This window comes from Alosa sapidissima, chromosome 9 (assembly GCF_018492685.1).
Source record: "Alosa sapidissima isolate fAloSap1 chromosome 9, fAloSap1.pri, whole genome shotgun sequence".
Classification (NCBI taxonomy): domain Eukaryota; kingdom Metazoa; phylum Chordata; class Actinopteri; order Clupeiformes; family Clupeidae; genus Alosa; species Alosa sapidissima.
Window position 1 is genome coordinate 325661 of NC_055965.1, and position 23674 is coordinate 349334.

Sequence of the window (23674 nt, forward strand, 5' to 3'; positions counted from 1 at the left end):
GGGCTGTCAGCCATAACGTGTTAATCGCGATGCGAGTAAAGACCAAGCATACACGTTAATTTTTTTAAATCACATTAATGCGTGCCGCCAAAGATTTTTAATTTTACACCGTCACTTGTTCTGTTATCAACGATTCTTTTTGGCTGCCAATATGTTGACCCTTTGATGCACCGTTTCTTGTCCTCAAACTGACACAGACACCCAGTAGGCTAGGCTATACTTCGGTCTGCCTTCCTCCTGTAGGCCTAGTCATGAAGATATTAAATACTAACGCAGTTCTGAACTCCCGGTCGGCTGAATGGGCGTTATATCGGCTCAGTCGACATGGAATTAAATTATCACTGAAACACCTCAAGTTTAAACTATAATCTACGACATGGGTCGGCAACAGGTGGCCAAAGCTGCCGCCTGATATTGTTTGGCCCAGTCAAATTATTCTGGCATTCCTATTTTTTAAAATAGTTTATTTTACGATATCAATTTACAAATAGCCTATTCACCAATCAGACTGCGAGTTGGTGCTTAAACAAATATGAGAAAGAACACCGGAATGCACTGGATCCTGCTAGCTGTGCATAGCCCTCGGCCAGCGCTTCAATATTGCACCTCTGCTTCTGTTTGGAGCAGATAGGCCACCTTGAAGGTGCCACTGCGTTTGGTAGTGTGGTATGATATTCTTTTCAAACAGCGTTGTTGCATATCAGATACACAGGTTTTGCATTTGTGAAACCGGGTAAGATGAACGCAAAATGTTCTTTCCATTCCTGTTTATAGGCCCAACTATTTTTCTCCCAGCTCCCAACTCCTGTAGTTTGCTTCTCACTCTGCATGCTAATATTTCTTGTAAGCAATCAATAAACAATTGTAACATTGTCAGGAGATGGGTCAACCAAGCAGCTTATTTAAGAATAAAAGATAGACTTTATCCAAAGAAGTAATTATAATAAGTCAGGCTCCGTGTTAAACTGTCCATCAATGCCACAATTATTGTAGCCTAGTGTCTCGTGTTGTAGGCTATTAGTGCCCACATTTACTATTCACAATATTGAAAGGGGACTTAAAACAGAGTTCATCAAGATAAATTAATTACTAATTTTGGGTATACGACCCCAATAAAACTATTTGACTTCTATACTTTATATTGGGTTTTTAAAGTAATTTACTGTATTTTATTCTATTCTATTTATTTATTTTATTCTTTACATTTATATTTTCAAAATAACAAGGTTTTTCATGTTTGGAACATTTGGAATAAAAAAAGGTTTTATTTAACACATTTTCCGTTGGTATCAGATTATTTATAGCCTAACATAATGGTGATGAACACTGGTCGGTAGGGCCCCCTTGGAATTTTTGCTTGGAGCCCCTACAGACTCTAGAATCGCCTCTGACTGTCAATCACAGTCTGGTGTAGTCTGGTGCGCACTGACGAGCACAAACTCGGTGAGAGGGTGCTCGGTGGTAGTGGGGGAGGGGAATGAGAGTTGTAAACATTCAACATTTTGGCTAAGCCCCCTCAATCCGTCATACTTGCCAACTGCAGCTTTAAATGTATTTGTCATGTTTTGGTGTCACGGGTACGCTGGCGACTACGTCGCTCCGTCCGGCATCTATTATCTTTTGTTATGTGTCAATGACAATATCTTATATGTGGAGCGCTTTGGGTTGCACTCTGTGCATGTTAAATGCGCTATACAAATAAAACTGACTTGACAGTCATCAGCCATCCATGTGCTTGGCCTTCATCTCACTCATCTCACCTGAAGTCCCATCCCTACGACTGCCCTATCATCGCCTATTACTGTCCCCTAACCTGGATTCCTGGCCCGTACAACCTAGCGACCCACCACCTGCCCTATGACAACTCTGCCTGGATTCCTGGCCCGTTCTGCCGACCCACCACTTGCCCTATGACAACTCGTAATCCCTTGGGCAATTCCATTTCCTACTGTACGCTGGACTATTTAAACTTTCTTACACTAAATTAGGATTAATGCATTATCATACCGGATATGTAACCATCCCACCTCTTGTAACATTCACCTCAGGTGGCTTTAAACACCATGTTCTATTCTCTACACCTGACTAACTTATGCATTTATCATGTATACAGACCTTACCGTCCTGTATCTGACCCTAGGCATATGGGTCAGGCCCTTTAGTCGTGTATCTGCTCGAGGTTTCTTGCTATATGTATCTCCAATTCTAGGGAGTTTTTCCTCGCCCTTGTTACCCATGGGCCTTCTTTTCTTTTCTCTGATTGTCTAACACTCTGTAAAGCGCCATGAGACATGTGTAATGGCTAGTGTCAGCCTGATTAGGAAAGCCTTGTGATTGGTTAATTGGTGCCTGAGTATTTAAAACCCAATGTTGGGAGTGCTGGGGGGGGGGGTTCTTTTTCTTGAATGCACGTAATGCGCTGTGCAGCAGTTGCTGTGAGCTGCTGGATTTATTTGCGGTGTTTTCTCCAGTTGGGAGTGTGACTTTCCATTTCTCTTTTGCTTGCTTTAAGTTATTTGTCTAGTGTCTGTCTGCTCCTTTAAAGAGATCTTTTGTATATATTTTCACTCAGGTTTTGGTTAAAATAAAATCAGATATTTTTTCATCACCCACTCTTGGGGTCACTGGCAGCACTTCATTTCTCCTGAAGGCTCCCTATCAACAACGTTTATGAGTACATGACTATAAACTACTTGAAATTGAACTTGAAATACAGTCTCCTTAGCTCACATGCACTGGACCTTTCTTAAAAGACATATTGGTCCAATGTTTTGCTCATTTGCCGTCTGCGTTTTGCTGGAGTGATGGATGTGGCGGTCACACTCGCCCAGAGTATGCAAAATCCCTTCTTATCCCGCAGTTTGCAGTTCCTCATCCCGCAGTTTGGTGATCAACAGTGGTGGACTGAGCAATGGTCCAGTTCTGTCTGCTCTAACCTTGTCTCTGATTCAGGAGTGGGAATGTGCCACTTGTAGCCCATTTCCTGGACACGTCTTTGTGTGGTGGCTCTTGATGCAGACTCCAGCCTCAGTCCACTCCTTGTGAAATTGCACATCTTCTTCCTACCACATTTTTCCCTTCCAGTCAACTTTCCATCAATATGCTTTCACTCTGTGAACACCTTGCCCTTCAGCAATGACCTTCTGTGGCCCACCCTCCTTGTGGAGGTGTCAATGAGTGTCCTCTGACAACTATCAGTCAGCAGTATTTCCCATGATTGTGGTTGTGTTTACAAGACCAGACTGAGAGAGTAAAGGCTCAGGAAACAGACATTTCTGTGTTATTACATCTTTATTCTAATATTTTGAGAAACTGATTTTTGATTTTCAATGGCCATAATCATGGATAGTAAAAAAAAATGGCTTGAAATATTTCACTCTATTATTAGCTTTGTATGAAATTGTTATTTAGCACTTTGAAATATAAATAAAGACTATTATCATTATTATTATATGAGAATGTAAGATCTGCAGACATTGTCAACAACCACCCACAACCCTATTTTACAGGAAGAATAGATTGATATGTAGGCCTATGTGCTATGAAACATAATAATACACATAATAGCATCACTGTCAAAGAATCTAAACAGTGATGTTTAATTTGCATAAGCTAAATTGCTACCAAAACCAACATCGCCCAAACAAGCTATACACAGTTTTTTGACTTCTAACTGACTATCTACACAAGGGATTGCCTTTTTGTAGAACAATCTGTCATGAAACCAGAACCTATGCTATAATTGGGCTAAAGAGTGCTTGCTGGACGTAGGCCCCTTTTTGCCAGATTTGTCCTGGCCAAAATATGCCAACACTTGCAGTTTTCAATTAATGTGAAGAGGTATTCATCAAAACCTCAATTGCCTTCCAAGAGTTTTATCACAGATGTGACAGGCAATATAGATGAAAAAGGCGATTAATACATGTTTGACTTTGAACAGGTCTAGATCACATGGAGCAGTTACTGCTTTGATCCAATCTGTAAAGAACGCTTTACCTGTGAAATCAAGATTAAATGAGTCATAGCAATTTCAGGGGGAGAATCAAATAGTTTGCAGGTCAATCATTCTAATTATGAACTAAAACTACAGAACTTCATTATCTTCATTATGATGTTCATTATTTTCACCACTCACTGAACAAATTTCACTAGTTTTTCACGCTTAGATCTGCTGTGAATTCAGCACTCATTTGCTGCCCACACACATATACGCTAACATTTGCATTTATCTTGTTCTTAGCCATCCATGATTAAACCGCAGAGCGGAATCTGTGAAAGACCCAAGCCCCACGTTATCCCGTTGTTCACTAAAAGCCAATAATGGAGCCTCCATTAAAAAACCTGTTTAATTTGGACTCATTAGATCATTTTCAAGCCACATTAGTCATACTTCATTCTTCCAAGATGACCAAGATGATTGGCAGCTATTAAAACAACCAACCATTAATTAAGTCGTTGGGGCATATCTATGGTCAGACCACCAGCCTTATAGTGCCCAGTGTCAGTGTTATTAGGATCTAATTACACGTGTGTTTGTTTTCCATGTCCAACCTTCATGACAGGAGTCACACATCATTAGCATTCTTTTGTCTAAATGTGCAGTTGGGTTTTAACTACTGTCTATTTATAAATACCGCAATTAATCTATGAATCATCATCTGGAATGTGATAAATATTTCATAAAATAGGAACTTCCTGATTTTGTCTTCTAATGAACTTTTGTGAAAAGTATCATTACAAACTGATTTCTCGACCTGGGTCACCATGCAGGCATTTCATTGTTTTCTTTCTTTCAGATTTATTTATTTCATGAATTTGATTGACTCAAGAAAGATTCTAGAGGCCAAGACACTTTTCAAGATGTATGTTTGCTGTTACTTTTGCTAACATTACTATTCCTTTTTCTTTCTACCCACAAACACCTTTACCTTTGTTGAGAAATGGTTGTTTTTGAGTGCATGAAATGCTTTTAGCTTTTTCATATGAACATAAGGGGTCGAGTCTATGAAATGGGGTCAGCAGACTATATCTCCTCCTTTCTTTCATTTGACATCTCTGATCAGTGATCTCTAACCTGTGTTTTGGTGTGAGAGAAAGAGCTCAGGGATTTGATGAAGGTTAGGGCAGTGGATCTCATGTTTATATGTATGAAACTTCTGAACTTAAATGATTTTTTGTCTAATTTCTTTTTTCACTTTTTGAATGTTGACAGAGGTCTCTCAGGGTAATAATATGTAGACTTGGTAGAAAGAACATATAGAACATGTGAGGGTTATGTACTGTATTTAGTGGCAGGATAATGCTATCTTTTATGTACTTCAATGTGTGTATGACTTTTATATACGTCAATGTGTGTATGACTTATATACGTCAATGTGTGTATGATGGTCAGGTCTTACTCTATATGATGTGGATATAGCCATAAATGTTATGGTTACAATATTTAGCTTTTGTCCAAGGTGACTTACAACATGCACATTAGCCTACAAACAATATAACAACAATGATAAAAAATGTAATAAGCAAATGAAATTACATTCATAAAATAATATTATCACTGAAGTAAAAAGCAAAGACAGCAAAATATATGCCACAAACAGCTGAACTGAAGAGAGACGATGTTTAAATATGTGAGTTTTTAAATGTGTTTATCATTTTCTTTTTTAAATTCAAAGCTTTTAATACCAAAGTTCTTGCTGGGACAGACAACAAGGTAGGGTAGGTTTTTGTAAATATTTTACTTCTGTTTGATTTGTTGTTTTTTTCTCACTCTTTCTACCCTCACTTCCCCTCTAGAGTCTTTTTATCACTTGCTGTGCTGTCAAAGTAAATAAGAAACTGTACCCATGTCTTGTCTTTTGAAATAAAAGTTAGGTCAAATTATGATAGATTTAAAACCCTTTAATGAAAATAATCTATATACAATAATATTGAGCCTCTGAGAGAAGGCAGAGTGATGACGACAGTGTCTGTACCTCAAAATATCACTGTCACATCTTGCAAACTAATTTATAAGAATGACAATAGAGACACTTGCAATGTGAAGAGAATCTTACAAACTGTAGGTTGCTTTGTATTGTAGAACCGTATAAGCGTCCGAACACCATGATGTTGAAAGTGTGGTTCTAGGTTTTACTCTGATAATTGTGGATTCCAATATATTAATAATGTAAAGTAGGCAGGTACCTCAGTAGCCTGGTAAATTTGATCATGATGGGATATGATTGACACATTGTGTACATTTACACTTTCGCTGTCCTGAAATTGGTAAATGACAAGGAATCTCATAGCAAGGGGAAAAAAAATCATTCAGATGGAATGTCAAAGCATGGCCAAAATTGTGATAGAGCACCACAATGTACAGTATATGGATCATTCCAAAAAAATATCTCTTATGTTTTACATTAGACATCTTGACTATGGACTAATCAAATGGTTATTGCCTTTACCTCTTTTGGTCCTGTTAATCTTTAAAGCTTCTTGAAGAAAGACAACTTAATTCCATCACCTTGATAACTGGGGGTTCCTTTGGTTCCGATGGTCTTAAATATGGACCGTTTTTCCTGAGTGAGAGTATGTTTTATTTATCAAATTGATTCATACATGCTCTCAGTAGACATTTGGCTAAGTGTCAAAAGATGTTTCACTTTTCTATGGTCACAATGTTTATGTAACTGGAATGAAAATGGACTTCTTTGTTGATGACGACAATCCTTACCCATTTAACTAACCATAAATGTAACCATAAAGTGTCCCACAATTTAAGTTCTTACAATATAAAATGATTGGTAAATCTTGTACAGTGTCTTGAAAAGTATTTGTATGGTATATGCAGGTTTTTTTTTATGCAACAGTTTTTTTTCTCTCACCACCCTCCAAGACCAGTTTTTACAGAGGGGCCTTGGACTACTTATTATAATCAGTTATGGTAAAACTTTACAATAGGCTACTTGGTGATTATTATTCATGTGGTTCAATCTTTAAAAATTCTTCATAGCAGATTAAATGACACGTAGGCTAGGTTTCTGAAGGCTATTTGGCAACTGAAAAAACTAAGACACTGCTATAGGCATTAAATAATTCAAAAGACTGTTGTCTATCACAGGTAGGTAAAACAGAAATGCACACAGCATTACACACACTTTGATAAGATCGTCCCACTTTAATAAAATAAAGAAATCATTTTTGAGGAATACTAGGACATTATAGTAGGCTAATTACATGACTAGGCTATGTCAGTGTTAAGTGTGGCAACATTTAGAATGTATCACAAAATAGACCTGTTGTATCTCCCGTATCTTGATCACAGCATTTATTATTTCTCTTGATTTTAAGTTTATAACACCTTAACATTGTGTGAAATGCGAAAACATTCAGGGCCATCAGTCCGTATGTTGTTTCCATAAAATTACTCTAAACGTTGAAAGAATATCGGGGTTTTTGAGGCAAGCAGACGTTCACGCGTCCAGGCAGTCCAGCGTGTTGAGGGACACGGACACATCAGCTTTGCATCTTAACATATTAGAACCGTCTTGAATAAGCTCACAACTCTGTAAAGACGGACTGATGTCTTTGACACAGACAGCCTGAGGAGACAAAAAAAAAGCAATCAGTAGCCTACCTGCGTTCAAATGTAACTCCAAAATTCAAGTCATGCATTCAGTTTCAGTGCCAGACTGAACACTGTGCAGTCTATGTAGGCTGTTAATAGGCTAGTCTAAATTCAGCATGTTTAAGATAGATATTATACGACATATTGTTGTAGATCATTTTAATACCCTATAACTGGGAACAGTAGCCTATAAGGTTACAAAGCTATAATTTTACAGACTTTGTATTGGCTACGTTACACGAAAAGTGTGCACATCTCGTCGAACAATTAGGAAACAGCCCCCCTAATAACAAAGGTAGACAGGGCAATTAATTAAAGCTAGAGTACCTAGCCTATTCGTTACAAAAGGAAAGTCGGCATACTTGGCCTAGCCTACTTTATATGACATAAATTAAATTTTTATTAGCCTATAGCCTAACAATCTATTTACTGACTGAAAACGTTGTTAAATGTGTAGCCTACCAACTTATACTAGGCATGCTTACGTTAGGCTTTATAGCCTTATTAGGCTACTTCATTATGTAGGCTACACCATAAATGAATAATATGACAATGCAGCGATAACAACATAAAACAATATATCATGTCGATACCAGTTTATTATATATGAACCTAAAGCTTACCATATTTTTCAGGACCGGAGTCTGTCGGTAGACCAACTCTGGAGTAACATTATTACCAGTGGATTCGATGGTCTCGAGAGGTGACTCCTGTTCGGACCTGCGGATGTATGGTGATCTGCGGATCCCGGATAGCAAACCGGAGGCTCTACCAACAGAGTAATAGCTTGGACCAGTTGACTGTTTGTACCATGCCTCTGTTCGATGGCAGGCAATGAGCATGGAGATGGCCAGAAATACCACAGCCATTCGGGCAGATTTCTCCATTGCACACATTTTAAGTAAAAGCTGCGTGAACGGGTCGAAAGTAAAGGGTTGACTATGTTAGTCCCAAGCACTGGTCCTTTATATATAGCCTAGTCGATTCAAGATCATGACAGATCATGATGTTCGTGAACGTCATCGTATAGTCATGATTCATAGCTTGTTTCAGTCGCGGAAAACATTTTTTTGTGAGAAACTTTTATTGTTAAGAAACAGCCTATAGGCTGTCAAAACGCAAATAATATGAATTCTTATTGAAAGCTGCATAGCCGATTCATTCAATGATCAGCTCTTATAACAGTAAAGAAAACACTAACAAATTGTTTCAGGCAGATTGTACAGGTTCAATCAATTTACCAAAACACATCCACATAAGCAACATCTAGGCTATAGGCTAACTAAGCAGATAATAATAAGGCCACATCTTGTTTGGTAAGAAAAAAAGACCGTCATTACATTTATCTGTAATTAAATACACAGGTCTACCTGTGTGTCAAGTCTACCTGTGTGTCAGTTAATTCCTTTGTTATAATAAAATATGTCTAATGCAACTGTAGGCTGTGTAGATTAATTATTCGTCAAACACTGATTATTCAAAAATAACATTAAAAATGTCCTTTTTTTCATAACCTTGTGGGTACTTAAGGTCTCACAGCCCATTACATAGTGTCCTACATTGTGGCTCCATTTTGGCCTCCAGCACTGCATCTGGGCTACACACCCATGGGTCTGACGTTGCCCATTGCCACTTCAGCAGCTGGGCTTTCAGTGTCTCTAGAACATTGAGGTGATTGGGGTCTGATGCAAGGTTCTTGGTCTCTGTTGGATCAGATTGTGTGTCATACAGTTCCCAGCGCTCACGGTAATAATAATCCCTTAATGTCTTGAACCAACCTGTTGGTTGCCCTGCCTGGGTGTGGTTCAACAGGTCCAGAAAAGTGGGTGACACATATAAGTCCTGGTCAATGGGAAAGGGCATCCGATAGTTGAGGTTGTGAATTAGGTGGAAGGGCCCCTGGTATACAGATCTCATGGGGTAATACATGGTGGCCTCGTGCAGGCTCTGGCTGAAGAACACAGTAGACCATGTTGGTTCAGTACTTAGGGCAGGGAGCAAAGACCGGCCTGTTAACTGGACTAGTGGTCCCCCAGTGAGGCTATAGAGGGGATAGGGAACAGAGAACCAATCCAAGATAGTAGGGGTGACATCTGTGGGGGAGAAGTGAACATAGGGCAGAATCAGAGGATTATTTTTCAGGACTAACTCCTATCCTCTTCATATTCGAGTGCAGCAACGCTGATAATTTGCACTGACTGACTCACATCCCTACATCCTCAACACTTGGGTAATATTACCTCCTTGTGGTTTTTTGCTGGTACTACATCTCAAATTGAGTTGAAAACACTCAACAGTCCAGTGCATGCCATATTATTTCTAAAAAATGAAATAACTATACACTAAACACTTTAAAATACTAGATCAAAAGATCAATTGTCCACTCCCAGCACATTCCTACTCACCCAGGAGGCTTACGTAGGCCTCACTGACCTCCCCCCAGCGCTGCCTGTGCTCTGGTGATGACACAAGCATGGGCTCGGCCACTCCAGACATGTACATGTTTGTTCTCCCATTAGGGAATGGGATCCCATTGTCAGAGCTGTAAATGACAAGGGTGTTTTCCTCAAACCCGGCCTCCCGCAACTCCTTCAGAACCAGCCCAATTCCTGCACATATGTGTAATTTATATGACTCAGCAAACTAATTCATACTAAAAGCTAGTACATCAGCATAAGACATACAACCCCAAAACCGAAAAAGTTGGGACGCTGTGTAAAATGCAAATAAAAACAGAATGTGATAATACACAAGTCTTGTAAACCCATATTTAGCAGCAAAAAGGACATAGATAACATATCAAGTGTTGAAAATGAAAAAGTTGACTATTTTATGGAAAACAGATGTTAATTTTGAATTTGATGCCAGCAACATGTTTCAAAAAAAGTTGGGGCGGGAGCATGTTTACCACTGTGCTGCTTCACCTCTTCATTTAACAAAATTTTGTAAATGTTTAGGAACTAATGAGACCATTTGCTAGAGATTCAGAATTGATTGCGCTTTGCCAAATGTCCCATCTTTAGTCCAGATGAGTCCATGACTTTCAAAAAGAATGGCAAATTTTGATTGGTCTTAACCACAGGACATTTTTCCATGTTACCTTAGTCCATTTTAAACAAGCTCAGGTCCAGGTAAGACAGTGGTATTTTCTGTGTAATGTCTCAATACATCATATATTTTGGTTGTTTTGGCTGTTACAATTTTGAATTTGAGTTTTTGAATTGAATATCAAACTGTGCACATACTGTAGACAATGGTTATTAGAGGTTTTCCTGAGCCCATACAATGACAGGTCTGGAAACAGGTCTGGTGTTGATGCAGTGCTATCTGAGGTCCAAAATACCACGGCCATCCAATTAGTTTTTCAGCTCTTTCCCTGGTTTGCAAAGATTCCTATGGATTCTCAGAATATTTTAATAATATTATGTCCTGTTAATGATGAACTCCCCAAATACTTCATAATTTCATGTTAAGAAGCATTAAAATTACATTGTTTCATAATTTGTGCACACAGGTTTACACAGAGTGATGAATACCCCTACATCTTTACTTCCAAGAGTCCCTGCCACTCTGGGATGCTTTTTCATACCCAAACATTCCTCCTTTTGTTTTCTTTATCATTACACAACTTTTTCAGTATTTTGTTACCCCCGTCCAAAACATGTTTGAAACATGTTGCGGGTATGAAATTCAAAATTAACATATATTTTCCATGAAATAGTCAAATTTCTCATTTTCAATATTTGATATGTTGTCTTTGTACTTTTTGCAACTAAATATGAGTTTAACAGAGTTGTAGACCATTACATTCTGTTTTGATTCACATTTTACACTATGTCCCAACTTTTTCTGTTTTGGGGTTGTAGATGGGGCAGACAAGACAGACATACACTTTCAATTGAAATTACTGTCTTAATAAAAGTTGTCAAAAGTTGTCTCTAGCAGTGATGAACTCGGGAAATGACAAAGTACTCATCCCATAAACAAAAAGGTTCTTACCCTGGTCCAGTCTGCTAATAGTGGTATACTGGGCAGCCAGGTCTGCTCTTGCAGCTGGGGTGTCAGGGATGAAATCAGGCACCTCAAGCCAAAGTTAAAAAAATGAGCCGTTACTTAAAACATAAAGGGTACTTGCATTAAGTAGCTACTCAGCAATCAGAGAGGAATCTCATCATATTTAAGCTTTCACTCCTTACCTTAACCTGATCTGGGCTGTAGTGCTTAGGCTCCCAGTCTGGAATACGTCCCATTCCACTGTCACCATTCCCAAACTTTTCACAGAAGGTACCATATTGTGGTTGTGAATGACCACAACGGTGTGGGTCATGGAATGCCACATAAAGGAAAAATGGACGCTCCTCTTCTTTGTGGCTCCACAAAAATTTATGTACCAGAAGTTTGATTTTTGTGATGTTCCTTCCCACCTGAAGCACAGAACTGTTCTCCTCAGTGTAGGAAAAGTCAAATGGGTAAACCAACCCAGGACCAACATGTTTCTTCCCTATAATACCTGCAAAATTAACAAGATAATGTCACCAAATATTCACCTGATCCATGTGAGCATTGTATTATTGTAGCCTTTCTGTTAGGCTTTATCCTAACTCATTCTTGTTGGCTTAAGTAGCCCTGTAGTACCCAACAGGTGTTGCACAGTGCACGATACTACAAAAGTATTGCGATACCCTGAAATTAAAAAAACGTCACAATACCTAATTTTATTAGTATCAATACTTTAACCTGTTACTGCAGATGGAGATTTCTGCCTAATTTTTAACGATTGGTACTTACACACTATAACAAAAACACTCATCATCTCAAGTTCTACATACAGCACAATGATCATTCAGGGCTCCTTTTCAGAACATCATATACAGGACAAAATGTCAAAGTAAAAAAAAAAAAAAACACCTTTTAATTGAGGTTGGATGCCGTAGAAGAACTGCTGGTCATGCTCTTCATTTCCTGATTCACTATGGTTTTAGTAATAGTACAGTTTTGCATATTTTGCTAATTTAGAGTCTAAGTAACAAGATTTTTTTTGTCTTTAAATGTTCACGATCCATCCTTAGTGTTTTTATCTGTATGTTTTAAAATAAGCTATTAATTCCACTTTTTGCACACAAAACCCACAGATAATGTAGAAAGGTTGTTGGTTCTAAAACAATATCCATAGTTTTCAAACTTTGAGTGTCTGAAAAGTGTAAAAACACCTCCTCCCTTGTTGCCTATGTCAAAAACAATTTCTTAATCTTCTCGGAATTCATCTATAATAGTACAGGCAACACAGTACACCACTGGGTGTCATAGGCATGGGTAGTTAAGTAGCAGTAGGCACAATTAACAAACAAAAGAATATAAGGTACAAACAAACAGACAAACCAAGGATAACAGTTACAAACAAACAAACAGACAAACCACGGATGGCCCTCTCACAGCCTGAACTAATACAAAAAACAAATAACTCAAGGAAAAACATTGGTCAGACACTAAACCATGTGCATTTGCTCTCTTTAATCTGGTACGCCCTCCAAATGAGCCTGGGAGTTGGTCAAGGCTAAAGTTAATACCATCTTGGTACAAGGATACAAGGATACAAGGAAGTTTATTGTCACATGCATATAGTTACTGGAAGTAAGAAATGCAGTGAAATTATGTCAAACTTGTTCACAAGAGACTGGACATATGGTCACTGTGATGCTAAGCACTAGTCCTGGTGTGGACTATGTCTATCCTCAATGAGTCTCCAACTGCAGGGTTACTGAGGCCTGGCTCCCTCCCGATACCCCCATGAGGCTGTGGAGCAGCCAGTGCTGGTGGGCTGGATGAATCTTGACTGGTGGGAACAGGTTTAAGCTCGAAGCGATGCATGGTCTTAAGGGGGCCCTCCTCCCCATACGGCCTGATCTTATAGTGTGTGCCAATTCCATCCAGACACTCCACGTATCCTGGATTTTGTGGCGACCGTGAAAATGGTTCTTGCAAAAGAGTGTACATTACATTTAGCAGACACTTCTTGACCATGTCAGCTATATTACAAGGGATCACATTGTCCCCGGAGCAACTTGGGGTTAGGTGCCTTGCTCAAGGGCATAATAGTGGAAGCCGGGAATTGAACTGACAACTTTCAGGCTACAGCACGCTAGCCCAGCTCCTTAACCACTACACTACCACCGCCCACTAGAAAAAGACTAGAGTGACATGTGGTAGTATGGGTACGGTGTCAGGACCACCATGCCTATGATATGCCGCAGCCTCTTCTAAGTGTCTCCTAGCACTAGCATAGACAAAAGTCAGGTACTCTTGATGTTGCACCACCCAATCAGTCGGTGGACTGTCCCTGTAGTCACCTCCAGTATTTTCAAGTAGGTGGTCGACTGGTAACTGTGGCTTCTGACCGAACATCAGCTCGTATGGGGAGTGCTGTGTGGACTGGTACATGGTGATAATTATAGGCGAACAGGAGCAGAGGGAGCAACTGGGGCCATTTAACTCTTCTTTTCAGGGGGTAAGGTCCTGAGCAAGTCATGAAGTGTCCTGTTGAAATGTTCACATTGACCATTCCCCTCTGAATGATAAGTGGTGGTTCTACTCTTTGTTATGCTGTAGATGTCACACAGGTGCTTCAACAGCTCCCCCTCAAAGCTGCGCCCCTGATCAGAGTGGATTCTCCTTGGCACGCCATACACATAGAACCATCTCTCAGTTACTTTTTGCAATACCCTCGATATCGTTGGAAAGCTTAGTCAATGGCCGTGCATGTGAGCACATTAACTTAATTTTGTACATTTTACCAAAACGACTGGTTTCGCCTTGCAGGGTCACAAATGTTATGTTCTTTCCATTTTGTCTTCAGTTTCTTTATACCACACCATATTTGTGTGTTTTACAATGCGTTACGTTATCTAAGTAGTATTTACCTGTGCGGATGTTGGCTTGTTGCAGGAGCAGAGGGAGACTTTGGACACCATCAAATGAGTTGAAATGATGGTAACCCTGATGTAGACCATACATGCCATTTTGATGCTGTGAAAATGTAAAGTGAAACTTGAAATGGAAAAGTAAAGATCAGTTGGGGAATAGCTTAACGGCATATTTATCAATGTATTCGCAGTGGTAAAGTCTGGCTTCAGAAAAAGGCACCAGCCAATCAAACAATAAATAGTCACCCGACATCCAATCAAAAAATAGCATTTGTTGTATCGGGGTAAAATTCCAAAGTAGGTGATCCCCTCCCTGCAACCTTATGTCTAGCCTATCCATACGCAAACACAAGGAGTGCAGTCAAGTTGAAAGTGAAATAGCCAGATCGGATGAATGCGGTAACTTCTTCAGTTTGTTCATTTTGATTTTATTTTTTGAACAATATTGATCAAAATGATAATGAGAACAGACTGATAGGGAATAGGCATAACCTAAATTCGTGCATAGGCCATTACGTATATCTGCACTCATCTCCACATTCTTCTCGGTGGAATATCACATGAGATCTTGACCTGACTTTTACCATAAATTGACTTATCAACCGTTTGGTTGAGCATGTTTTCAAAAAAATATTTAACCATGAAAATATATATATATTTTTAGAAAAAAAGTCTTACTTTTGAAAACTTGGTCGATGCGACTCCACAAAATATGGCCAAAATCGCGTAAATTAATTTCTTAAATCGCATAGGATGAGAAGGTGTGGCCTTCGACATTATAGGGGTACTGAGCAAATATTTTGTGCTTAACATGTAGTACTCAAGTGGTATATATGGCTCCATATGTTTAAATTCAAAACAGTTGAATTTTTTTGTAAGATATGGTGTCTTAAAGTGTGCTCTACTAAACGGTTGAGCAGGCAGTTAAAGGGATAAGCATGAACAAAACAGAATACTGAACCAAAACCATATAAATGAGTGACAATAGGTTTGGCAGTCAATTCTATGGCCTCCTGACCAGTGGTTATGTCTGGAGGACGAAGAATGAAGAATACCCTGAAAGGTGCACCATGTTTAAAGTGAAGCATGGCCATGGCCAGGTGATGTCTAGGCTAGTGTTGTCACAATACCAAAATTATTGTTTGGATACTGATACTAGGGTTGGGCGATATGACTGTATCACGATATAAGTATTTCATATCAGTCAATATCGATAATTATTGATTTTTAAAAAAAAATCTATTTCAGATAAGGACCAAAAGGGATAAAAAGTTCAATTTCAACACTTTTATTTTAAACTTAACCTTCCTCTGATTTTAATCACCTCAGTTATCAATCAAAGCAAACAGGGAAAAGAAATAGCAACACAATCATGAAAAACACTCAAATGAATAAATGTGCACATAAGTCTGAATGAAAAGCAGCACTGGTTGAAGCCTGGAAATATTGTAAACAAAGTAGCTTAATTTGCTAGTTTGTCATATTCTACTGGTTAGACTGTTCAGTTTCCCCATGTGTGTTTAAGTTTCAAATGAATTGAACCTTTTCTTCTTGGGACAGGCCCTTTTGAGTCTTGGAAAGTACTTTTCCATTTGCATCGGGATTGAGATGATTCGAATTTAGCAGTCAATTCGAATGCAACAGTTTTGAACAAATTCGTGCAGCTTGCTAATGATGCTAACCGGATTTAATAGCAATTTAGCCAGTCGTCTTGCACGATTGTGAATGTTTGGATTACGTGCATGCTGAGGAGGGATGCGCCTGTTGGGAGGGAGAGAGAGAGTGTGTGCACGGAACAAGGACTCATTGAGAGTCTGTGTTGAGGTAGGCCTACTTCTATTGCCTACTCTGGTAGAGTTGCACATAGCTACAATGCAAGATATATTTAGCCTATTTATTTATGGACAACTTAAGGAGGTGTGTGTTGCTTTTAATTATCGAATGTTCTATCAAACGTATTTTTATCGATATCAATTACATGTCTATTGCGATACATATCACTATCGTTTTATCGCCCAGCCCTAACTGATACCAAGTCAAAAATTGCGATTTCGATACTTTTATTTAAGATTTGATTTGATTACAAGGATACAAGGAAGTTTATACACAAATCCGGCGAAACACGGAAGTAAAGCAGCGCCGCCATTACTGCGTTGCCTTGCTGCTAAGGAAGTAGCGAAGTAATGTGTTGGTCCTGTAGGCGGCTGTAGCAGACGTTAGCTGTAGATGCGAAATCTTCTTTTTCTTAATTTTTATTTAGTACGTATGCTGTCCAGTGATGCCAGGAAAAGCGTGTTGTGTGGTCGGCTGTTTTAACAATAGTAAGAATATACAGACCTAGAATTAAACCGTTTGTGAAATTCACAAACCTTTGTTGCACATTGAGTGCCCATGTTTACAGGCTTACGGATTACACAGAGTTCCTTGTCGAGTGGAGGACCAAGATGTGCGTTAAAACTGGATGAAATACATACGATTAATAAAATAATCCTATTATCCCATCTACCCAATGTTCCCTTTCACCTGACATTTTTTCATGAGCAGGATCTCCTATTTGATATTCTCTGACAGGATGCTTTCATTGAAAAGCCATTAGAAGGCACTGGCAAGTGTCACACCGTCACACTCCGCAGGCACGCAGTAATTGGTGTATTGTCACATGCATATTGTAGCGTCGGTGGATGTACATGTCTAACGTTGAATGAGTGTCTCCCAGAATGCAGTGCGAGTGAATGCTATAAGGTGTAATGTTGATTATAATAGTTGCAGTTACGTTTACCATGTTGTGTATTTGTTAGCGTGTTAGTCTCTTTGGTTGTACCTCATGTGCTTATCCCCGTGTTGATGTGTGTGGTAAACCCTTATTGTGTGTTGCATGTGCGGCTGAGACTACCCCTGTGTTGCCCTGTCCTAGTTGTCTGATTGTGTCTGAGTCTTCCTGTTCCAATAAATGGCCGTCCTGGCCAAAGGTGAATCTTGTCTGAGGGTGAGATCGCTACAATATAGTTACTGGATGTAAGAAATGCAGTGAAATTATGTCTGGTGTCAGCCTATTTGTGCATTTATGTGTACTGCAAGTATGGTGAAGGGACTTACTATTGCAAGCAGAGTACTGTATGTATGATATATGTGAGTGATGACAGTGAAGATGTGTGTGTGGGCGGGAGGGGAGTGGAGCGGTTACTGTGTGTGTGTGTGTGTGTGTGTGTGTGTGCGTGTGTGTGTAGTGTGTGTGTGGGTAGGTGGGGGCAGTGTGCTGTAAGTATGTAGAGTCAAGTCAAGTCAAGTCAAGTTTATTTATATAGCACATTTCATACACAGAGGTCATTCAATGTGCTTTACATAAACAAAACCAAACAATAATAACAAATAAAAAGCATAGAAAGGCAATATAGTCAAAGAATAGTTAAAAGGTAAAGATCATAATAAAAAGAAAACATAAAACACAAGGTAAAATAATTTAAAAATAAAGGATAATTAGTAAGCAAAAAAAAACAAAGGCAAAAGTAGTAAAAAGAAGTAATAAAAGATAAAAGTAGAATAATTATCAAGGCAGATTCAGAATTTGTAACGCGGCACAGTTAGCAGAAAGCATCTGAGAACAGTTTGGTCTTAAGTCTAGATTTAAAACTGGCTACAGTTGGGGCCTTTTTGATGTCATCCGAAAGTTGATTCCACAGCTGAGCCGCATAGCAGCTAAAAGCTGCTTCACCATGTTTAGTTCTAACAGTAGGTTTTACTAGCAGGTTTTTCACCTGGGACCTGAGAGGACGCGAAGGTGTGTACTGCTGAAGCATGTCTGACAGGTATTTAGGTCCTGCTCCATTTACTGATTTATAAACAAGCAATAGAGCTTTATCAAGCTTAAGTCAATTCTGTGACTTACTGGAAGCCAGTGCAAGGACTTAAGAATTGGAGTAATGTGGTCAGTTCTTTTAGTTTTTGTTAGAATCCTAGCTGCTGCATTTTGTATCATCTGAAGCTGTTTAATAGTCTTTTTAGGAAGGCCTGTGAACAGTCCATTGCAGTAATCAACCCTGCTGGAGATAAATGCATGAATGAGTCTAAGTCATATTTTGAGTCTGGCAATATTTTTGAGGTGGTAAAAAGCTGATTTAGTTGTCGCTTTCATGTGGCTGTTGACATTTAGATCACTGTCAATTAATACACCAAGATCCTTTGCCTTCAACCCTTTTGTGTCAAGGAGACTGGCAACCCTAAGTCTTTCCTCCTTTTTACCAAATATAATTACTTCAGTTTTTTCTTTGTTCAGTTGAAGAAAATTTTGAGACATCCAGGTGTTGATTTGTTCTATACACCGACACATAGATTCAAGAGGACCATAGTCGTTTGGTGACAGAGCTAAGTAAATTTGTGTGTCATCTGCATAGCGATGATATGAAATCAAGTTATTTTGGATGATTTGTCCAAGTGGGAGCATATAGAGGTTGAATAATAGTGGCCCTAAGATCGACCCCTGAGGAACACCACAGGTCAAGGACGTTGGTGTTGAGGTACAGTTTCCGATGGCAACAAAGAAGCTCCTTTCTTGTAGATATGATTTTAGCCAACTGATAACTATGCCTGTAAATCCAACCCAGTGTTCTAGTCTGTGTAGTAAAATATTGTGATCAACAGTGTCAAATGCTGCACTAAGGTCCAGTAGCACTAGGACTGATGTTTTACCTGAATCTGTGTTTAGGCGTATGTCATTGGAAACTTTAATGAGAGCTGATTCAGTGCTGTGATTTGCACGAAAACCAGACTGAAAGTAATCAAAATACCCATTTGATGTTAGGAAGGTGGTTAATTGATTAAAGACTACTTTTTCAATAATTTTGCCAATAAAAGGTAGATTGGATATGGGACTGTAATTGTTTAGCATGTAGGCATCCAGGTTATTCTTCTTGAGAAGTGGCTTTACAACAGCTGTTTTCAGTGACTTAGGAAAAGAGCCAGACAGCAGTGATACATTTACAATTTGAAGGACATCCGCCGCTATGAGATGAAAAACAGTTTTGAAGAAATTGGTAGGCAGAGTGTCTAAGACACATGTGGAAGAGCTGAGATTCAGGATAGAGGATGTGTGTTGGAGAAGATCCTGAAGACAATGTGCTGTGTATGTAGGGGGGGGGGGGGGGCAGTGTGCAGCAAGTGTGCTGTATGTATGTGAGGTGATGACAGTGATGATGTAAGTGTGTGTGTTTTTTGTGTGTGTGTTGGGGGTGGGGGGTGGGGGGGTAGAAAGGCTAGGCAATCAAGGACATGGGTAGATAGATGAAGGAGAAATCAAAAATAATAAATAAAAAGTTCTATGGAGATGTGCAAAAGTTGGAGAAAGTCAGATATGTGTGTGTGTGTGTGTGTGTGTGTTTTGACGTGTGATGAAATAAGAAAATAAATAAAAGGTCTGTAGCATAGGGAGAGGGATGTAAAAGTGCTAAAAGTCATGTAGGTGTGTGTGTGTGGGGGGGGGGGGGGCAGGGGGGTCATGAGTGCTGAGGAGTGAATGAGTGCAAATTCAGTATAGTGTGAATTCAGAGTTGGGAAATGTTTGAGAGTGCTGAGGAGTGAATGTGTGCAAAGTCAGTATAGTGTGAGTTCGGATGGCCTGGGGATAAAAACTTCTCCTGAGTCTCTCAGTTCTGGCTTTGTGACTACATAGGCTCATGTTCTTGATTTCAGCGGTAGGAATAATCCATTGTTAGGATGAGAAGAGTCATTCAGAGTCTTTTGGGCTCTTAGGTAGGGATCGAGTGATATGGATTTTTTAGTGCCGATACCGATTGTTTTCAATCAGCCTTAGCCGATGACCGATACAGGCTGCCGATTTTCTTGAGCCGATATTTGGAGCCGATACTGCTTTTGGTCCCTCAATTTACATCATACAAATGACACATAATTACACAAATGATGATAACAAATGTTATAAGTCTCAATTTAAAAAATAACATTTATTGAACTTATGGATGGGTGCACTGCATATGGTTAACTGTGCAAGGGTAGAAGGCTTTCATTAACATCCTACAACACAGCCTTGATGATGCATTGCTTGCTGACATATTATAAGACATAACTCAGGTCATCACAAAATGTCCTGTCAACACATTTAAATAATTTAAGAAAACAATAAGCCTAAAAAGTAGCTGAAATAAAGTGCTTGATTTGTCATTTAAGACTGCATGGTTTCAATTTTATTTTCTAAAAAGAGCTGCCAGATTTGTCAACCACAGAACATAAATCAGCAGAGGAAAATAACGTGGCGTCAGATGTTTCTGTTCTAAACGGCATCAACGTTTAAAGGTATAAAAACATATCTCTCAAAGTTTTAAAAGTTCTTCTTCAGGTAGCGCAGCACTCTCATATCGCTGTGATGCGTGTCCCACTGAGTGAGACAACAGACGCACACACAAACTTCTGTTTGGCAGCTGACGGAAACTCAACTACCATTGAACTGGATTGATAATGATAACGTTAGCAAACAGATCTAAACACAAGTAAGGCATACACGGTACATTTATGTCTGGTACATGATAAACGTTAACACGAATTAGCCTAATAACGAATATTAACAACGAATAACACGTCTCTCATTATTAAAGCTCCAGATATAACTGCAATGGCAACTCCGCCCAGCTCAAAGGGAGAGGGGTAGGGATGAGACACACACACACACACACACACACCAAAACTCAGCCAGGTGGTCGCTGAATTAAACTCCCACAAATACCACGGAACAACGTCGGCATTAGGCTACTTAATCATATGATTGGCCAGTGTTCGTAACAGCTACCGCTACCGCATACATAGCCTACGGATAGCCTACAACTTAGCTATTTGCAGCTCCCTAAATACAATGATAAGCAGCTTTATAGACGAGGCATTCAGCATTAAACAACCGCTTCAACCGCTGAAGTGTAGAAGGCTGTTAGGGGGCCGTTTCTGATATTAAACCCAACAGTAAGACTAAATGACCTAAATCCCATAGCCTAGGTAGGTTAGCAACATAAACTTGAGATGTAAGTGAGGAAATCAACTTGATATTAGATTATTACAGTGCATGAAAATGCACTGTACTGTTCTTCCTAGGCAGCAACTTATTATTATTCCTTAATTATTCCGCTTACCACTTTTTCCGTACGCAATTTCTCTTGAACAGTTTAACTTAGAAACTTTGTTCAAACTTTGTAACGTAGGTCTTCAAACAGACCAGGTTGCTATGTCTTTTCAACTTTGAGACTTTCATACTTTTTAAACTATTAAAGAAAAACGTTTTAAAAATCCCCATAGACTTAACATTGCCGATTGTGACATCATAATACGGCCATTAAGCAATTAGAATCCTATGCCAGGTGTTCAGGCCACCTGCAGCCTCAGGCTTTAAGCATACAATCTGGGTCAATTGACCGTTCACAAAAGCCATGCCCCCTAGTTATTGTTACTACGACCGTCAAACTCAGAACGGAGTTGTCTAGAAATTCAATGGTACAGTAGCTGTTAAGACCTAAATTCATTTACAATCATTTACAATCCGTTGAAGGACTGCAGTATGACATGGATACACATGTATAAAAACTCATATCTAGCTTTGTTGGGTGACAAACTTAAACGGGAGGCGAGTGTGATTCACTGATATTAATATTAACGTTAGCTGTGCTAGATAGACCTGCATGCATGTTACAAGGACACTGGGCCATGTCATGTAAGTAACATGGTGCTGCCAAAAAACGGAAATATAACCTACATTGCAGAGCCACTTCAACTTTATTATTATATGGTGAATAAATGTTACACTACTGTGCACAGCCCACTGATCTATAAAGATCAGTGGCACAGCCCCATGCTTCTCTGACGTGACGATAGGGCTGGGCGATATGGACCAAAACTGATATCCCGATATTTTGGGGCTGATTGGCGATATACGATATCGATACGATATTGATATTTCAAATAGAAAGAGCGAAGTGCTTCATAAATTCACTCAACACAACAATTATGACAGCCAGTTTTAATTATATTAATTTCAGACTGCTCTAACAGAGCTGTGCAAAAAAGTGTAAACACTAACATAGGCCTACAATAGGCATAGGCTACAGTTGCTCTGATAAAGCTGTGCAAATAACAAAAGACCAAAAGTTGACCCTGACTGACAACGCAGGCCTACATTGTACTTAACAATGCAATAGGCTATTTTGGGCACAACAATATTGAAAAAACCTGCAGTTTTGTCACACAGTTTTACCTGTAAGGGTTTGATAGGGCCTAGATGACAAGCAAATGTAGACTATGATGGCCTAGACATGTTGCTATCAACAACAAAAATAGTTTTAAACAATTAGGCTACTTAAACAACGTAACTGAGTCACTCATCAAGTGTGTGATAGACGCTACCGTCGTCGTTGTATGCGTTCATTTTTGCATGTTCCGGTTCGTAAGAAAAATCCCTATGCACGATTGAATGGGGCTTCAGGAATCATAAAAAATGATGCCCTAACTGCTCGCGAGTCGCGTGCATATCCTCTTAATAAAATCAGCGTGTAGGTTGTCTCCCTGAGGACTTTAGATCTGCTACTGTATATCGCTAAACGCAAGCATTCATCAGTGTATTTAAATTAGCTAGGCTATGTACCAAAATGACATTTTACCGTGAGTCGAAGAGCTGTAGCTGCTAAACAGTGTTGTAATTTAAATCTGCGTGTATAAAACCACTTGGAGCTCCAGTGGAATTTTGATTTCACAACGAGAATTCTCGGTCTAGCCGTTGATGTGCCAACGGAATTATAGGCATCAGCACCAACCTCGGATCAAGGTAAACAAAATCTGACTCAGTGTCCGTCATGTTTGAAAGTTTGTAGTGCTGCGAGGGAGAACGTGCACACGCAAGGGGCACAGTTGAGCAGAGCTGCGGCTATCTCAATGGTCTGAACACAGAAGAGCAAGTGGCTTTGATAAAATGGCCCATTATTTGACATAATACCGGTATTACGATATTGTCTCAACTACATATCTTTTTCAAAAATATATCGGTTGTAGTCGTAATACTGATATATCGCCCAGCCCTACGTGACGAAGCTAGCACGTTATTAGCAGTGGTAAGCTAACTATGCTAACGTTAGTTATCTACAAGTCTCCTCCAAGTGAC

At 39.3% G+C, this 23674-nt stretch overlaps 2 protein-coding genes across 3 annotated transcripts in view; both read right to left on the bottom strand.

Moving 5' to 3' along the window:
* Nucleotides 1-6841: 6841 nt before the first annotated feature.
* On the bottom strand, nucleotides 6842-8587 carry npb (neuropeptide B). Its single transcript, XM_042102686.1, has 2 exons — nucleotides 8236-8587; nucleotides 6842-7586 (listed from the first exon to the last, which is right to left on the bottom strand). Exons 1-2 carry the CDS (start codon nucleotides 8506-8508, stop codon nucleotides 7458-7460), a joined length of 402 nt encoding a protein of 133 aa, XP_041958620.1. The 5' UTR covers nucleotides 8509-8587; the 3' UTR covers nucleotides 6842-7457.
* A 132-nt stretch (nucleotides 8588-8719) lies between these two features.
* Nucleotides 8720-23674, bottom strand: part of sgsh (N-sulfoglucosamine sulfohydrolase (sulfamidase)) — a 49136-nt gene continuing 34181 nt past the window's right edge. For both annotated transcript variants that reach the window (XM_042102684.1, XM_042102685.1), the window contains 5 exons: nucleotides 14530-14635; nucleotides 11809-12122; nucleotides 11612-11693; nucleotides 10018-10221; nucleotides 8720-9705 (listed from right to left, as the gene is read on the bottom strand). In XM_042102684.1, coding sequence (XP_041958618.1) covers nucleotides 9146-9705; nucleotides 10018-10221; nucleotides 11612-11693; nucleotides 11809-12122; nucleotides 14530-14635 — 1266 coding nt within the window. In that variant the 3' untranslated portion in view covers nucleotides 8720-9145. The remainder of the gene's footprint in view (nucleotides 9706-10017; nucleotides 10222-11611; nucleotides 11694-11808; nucleotides 12123-14529; nucleotides 14636-23674) is intronic.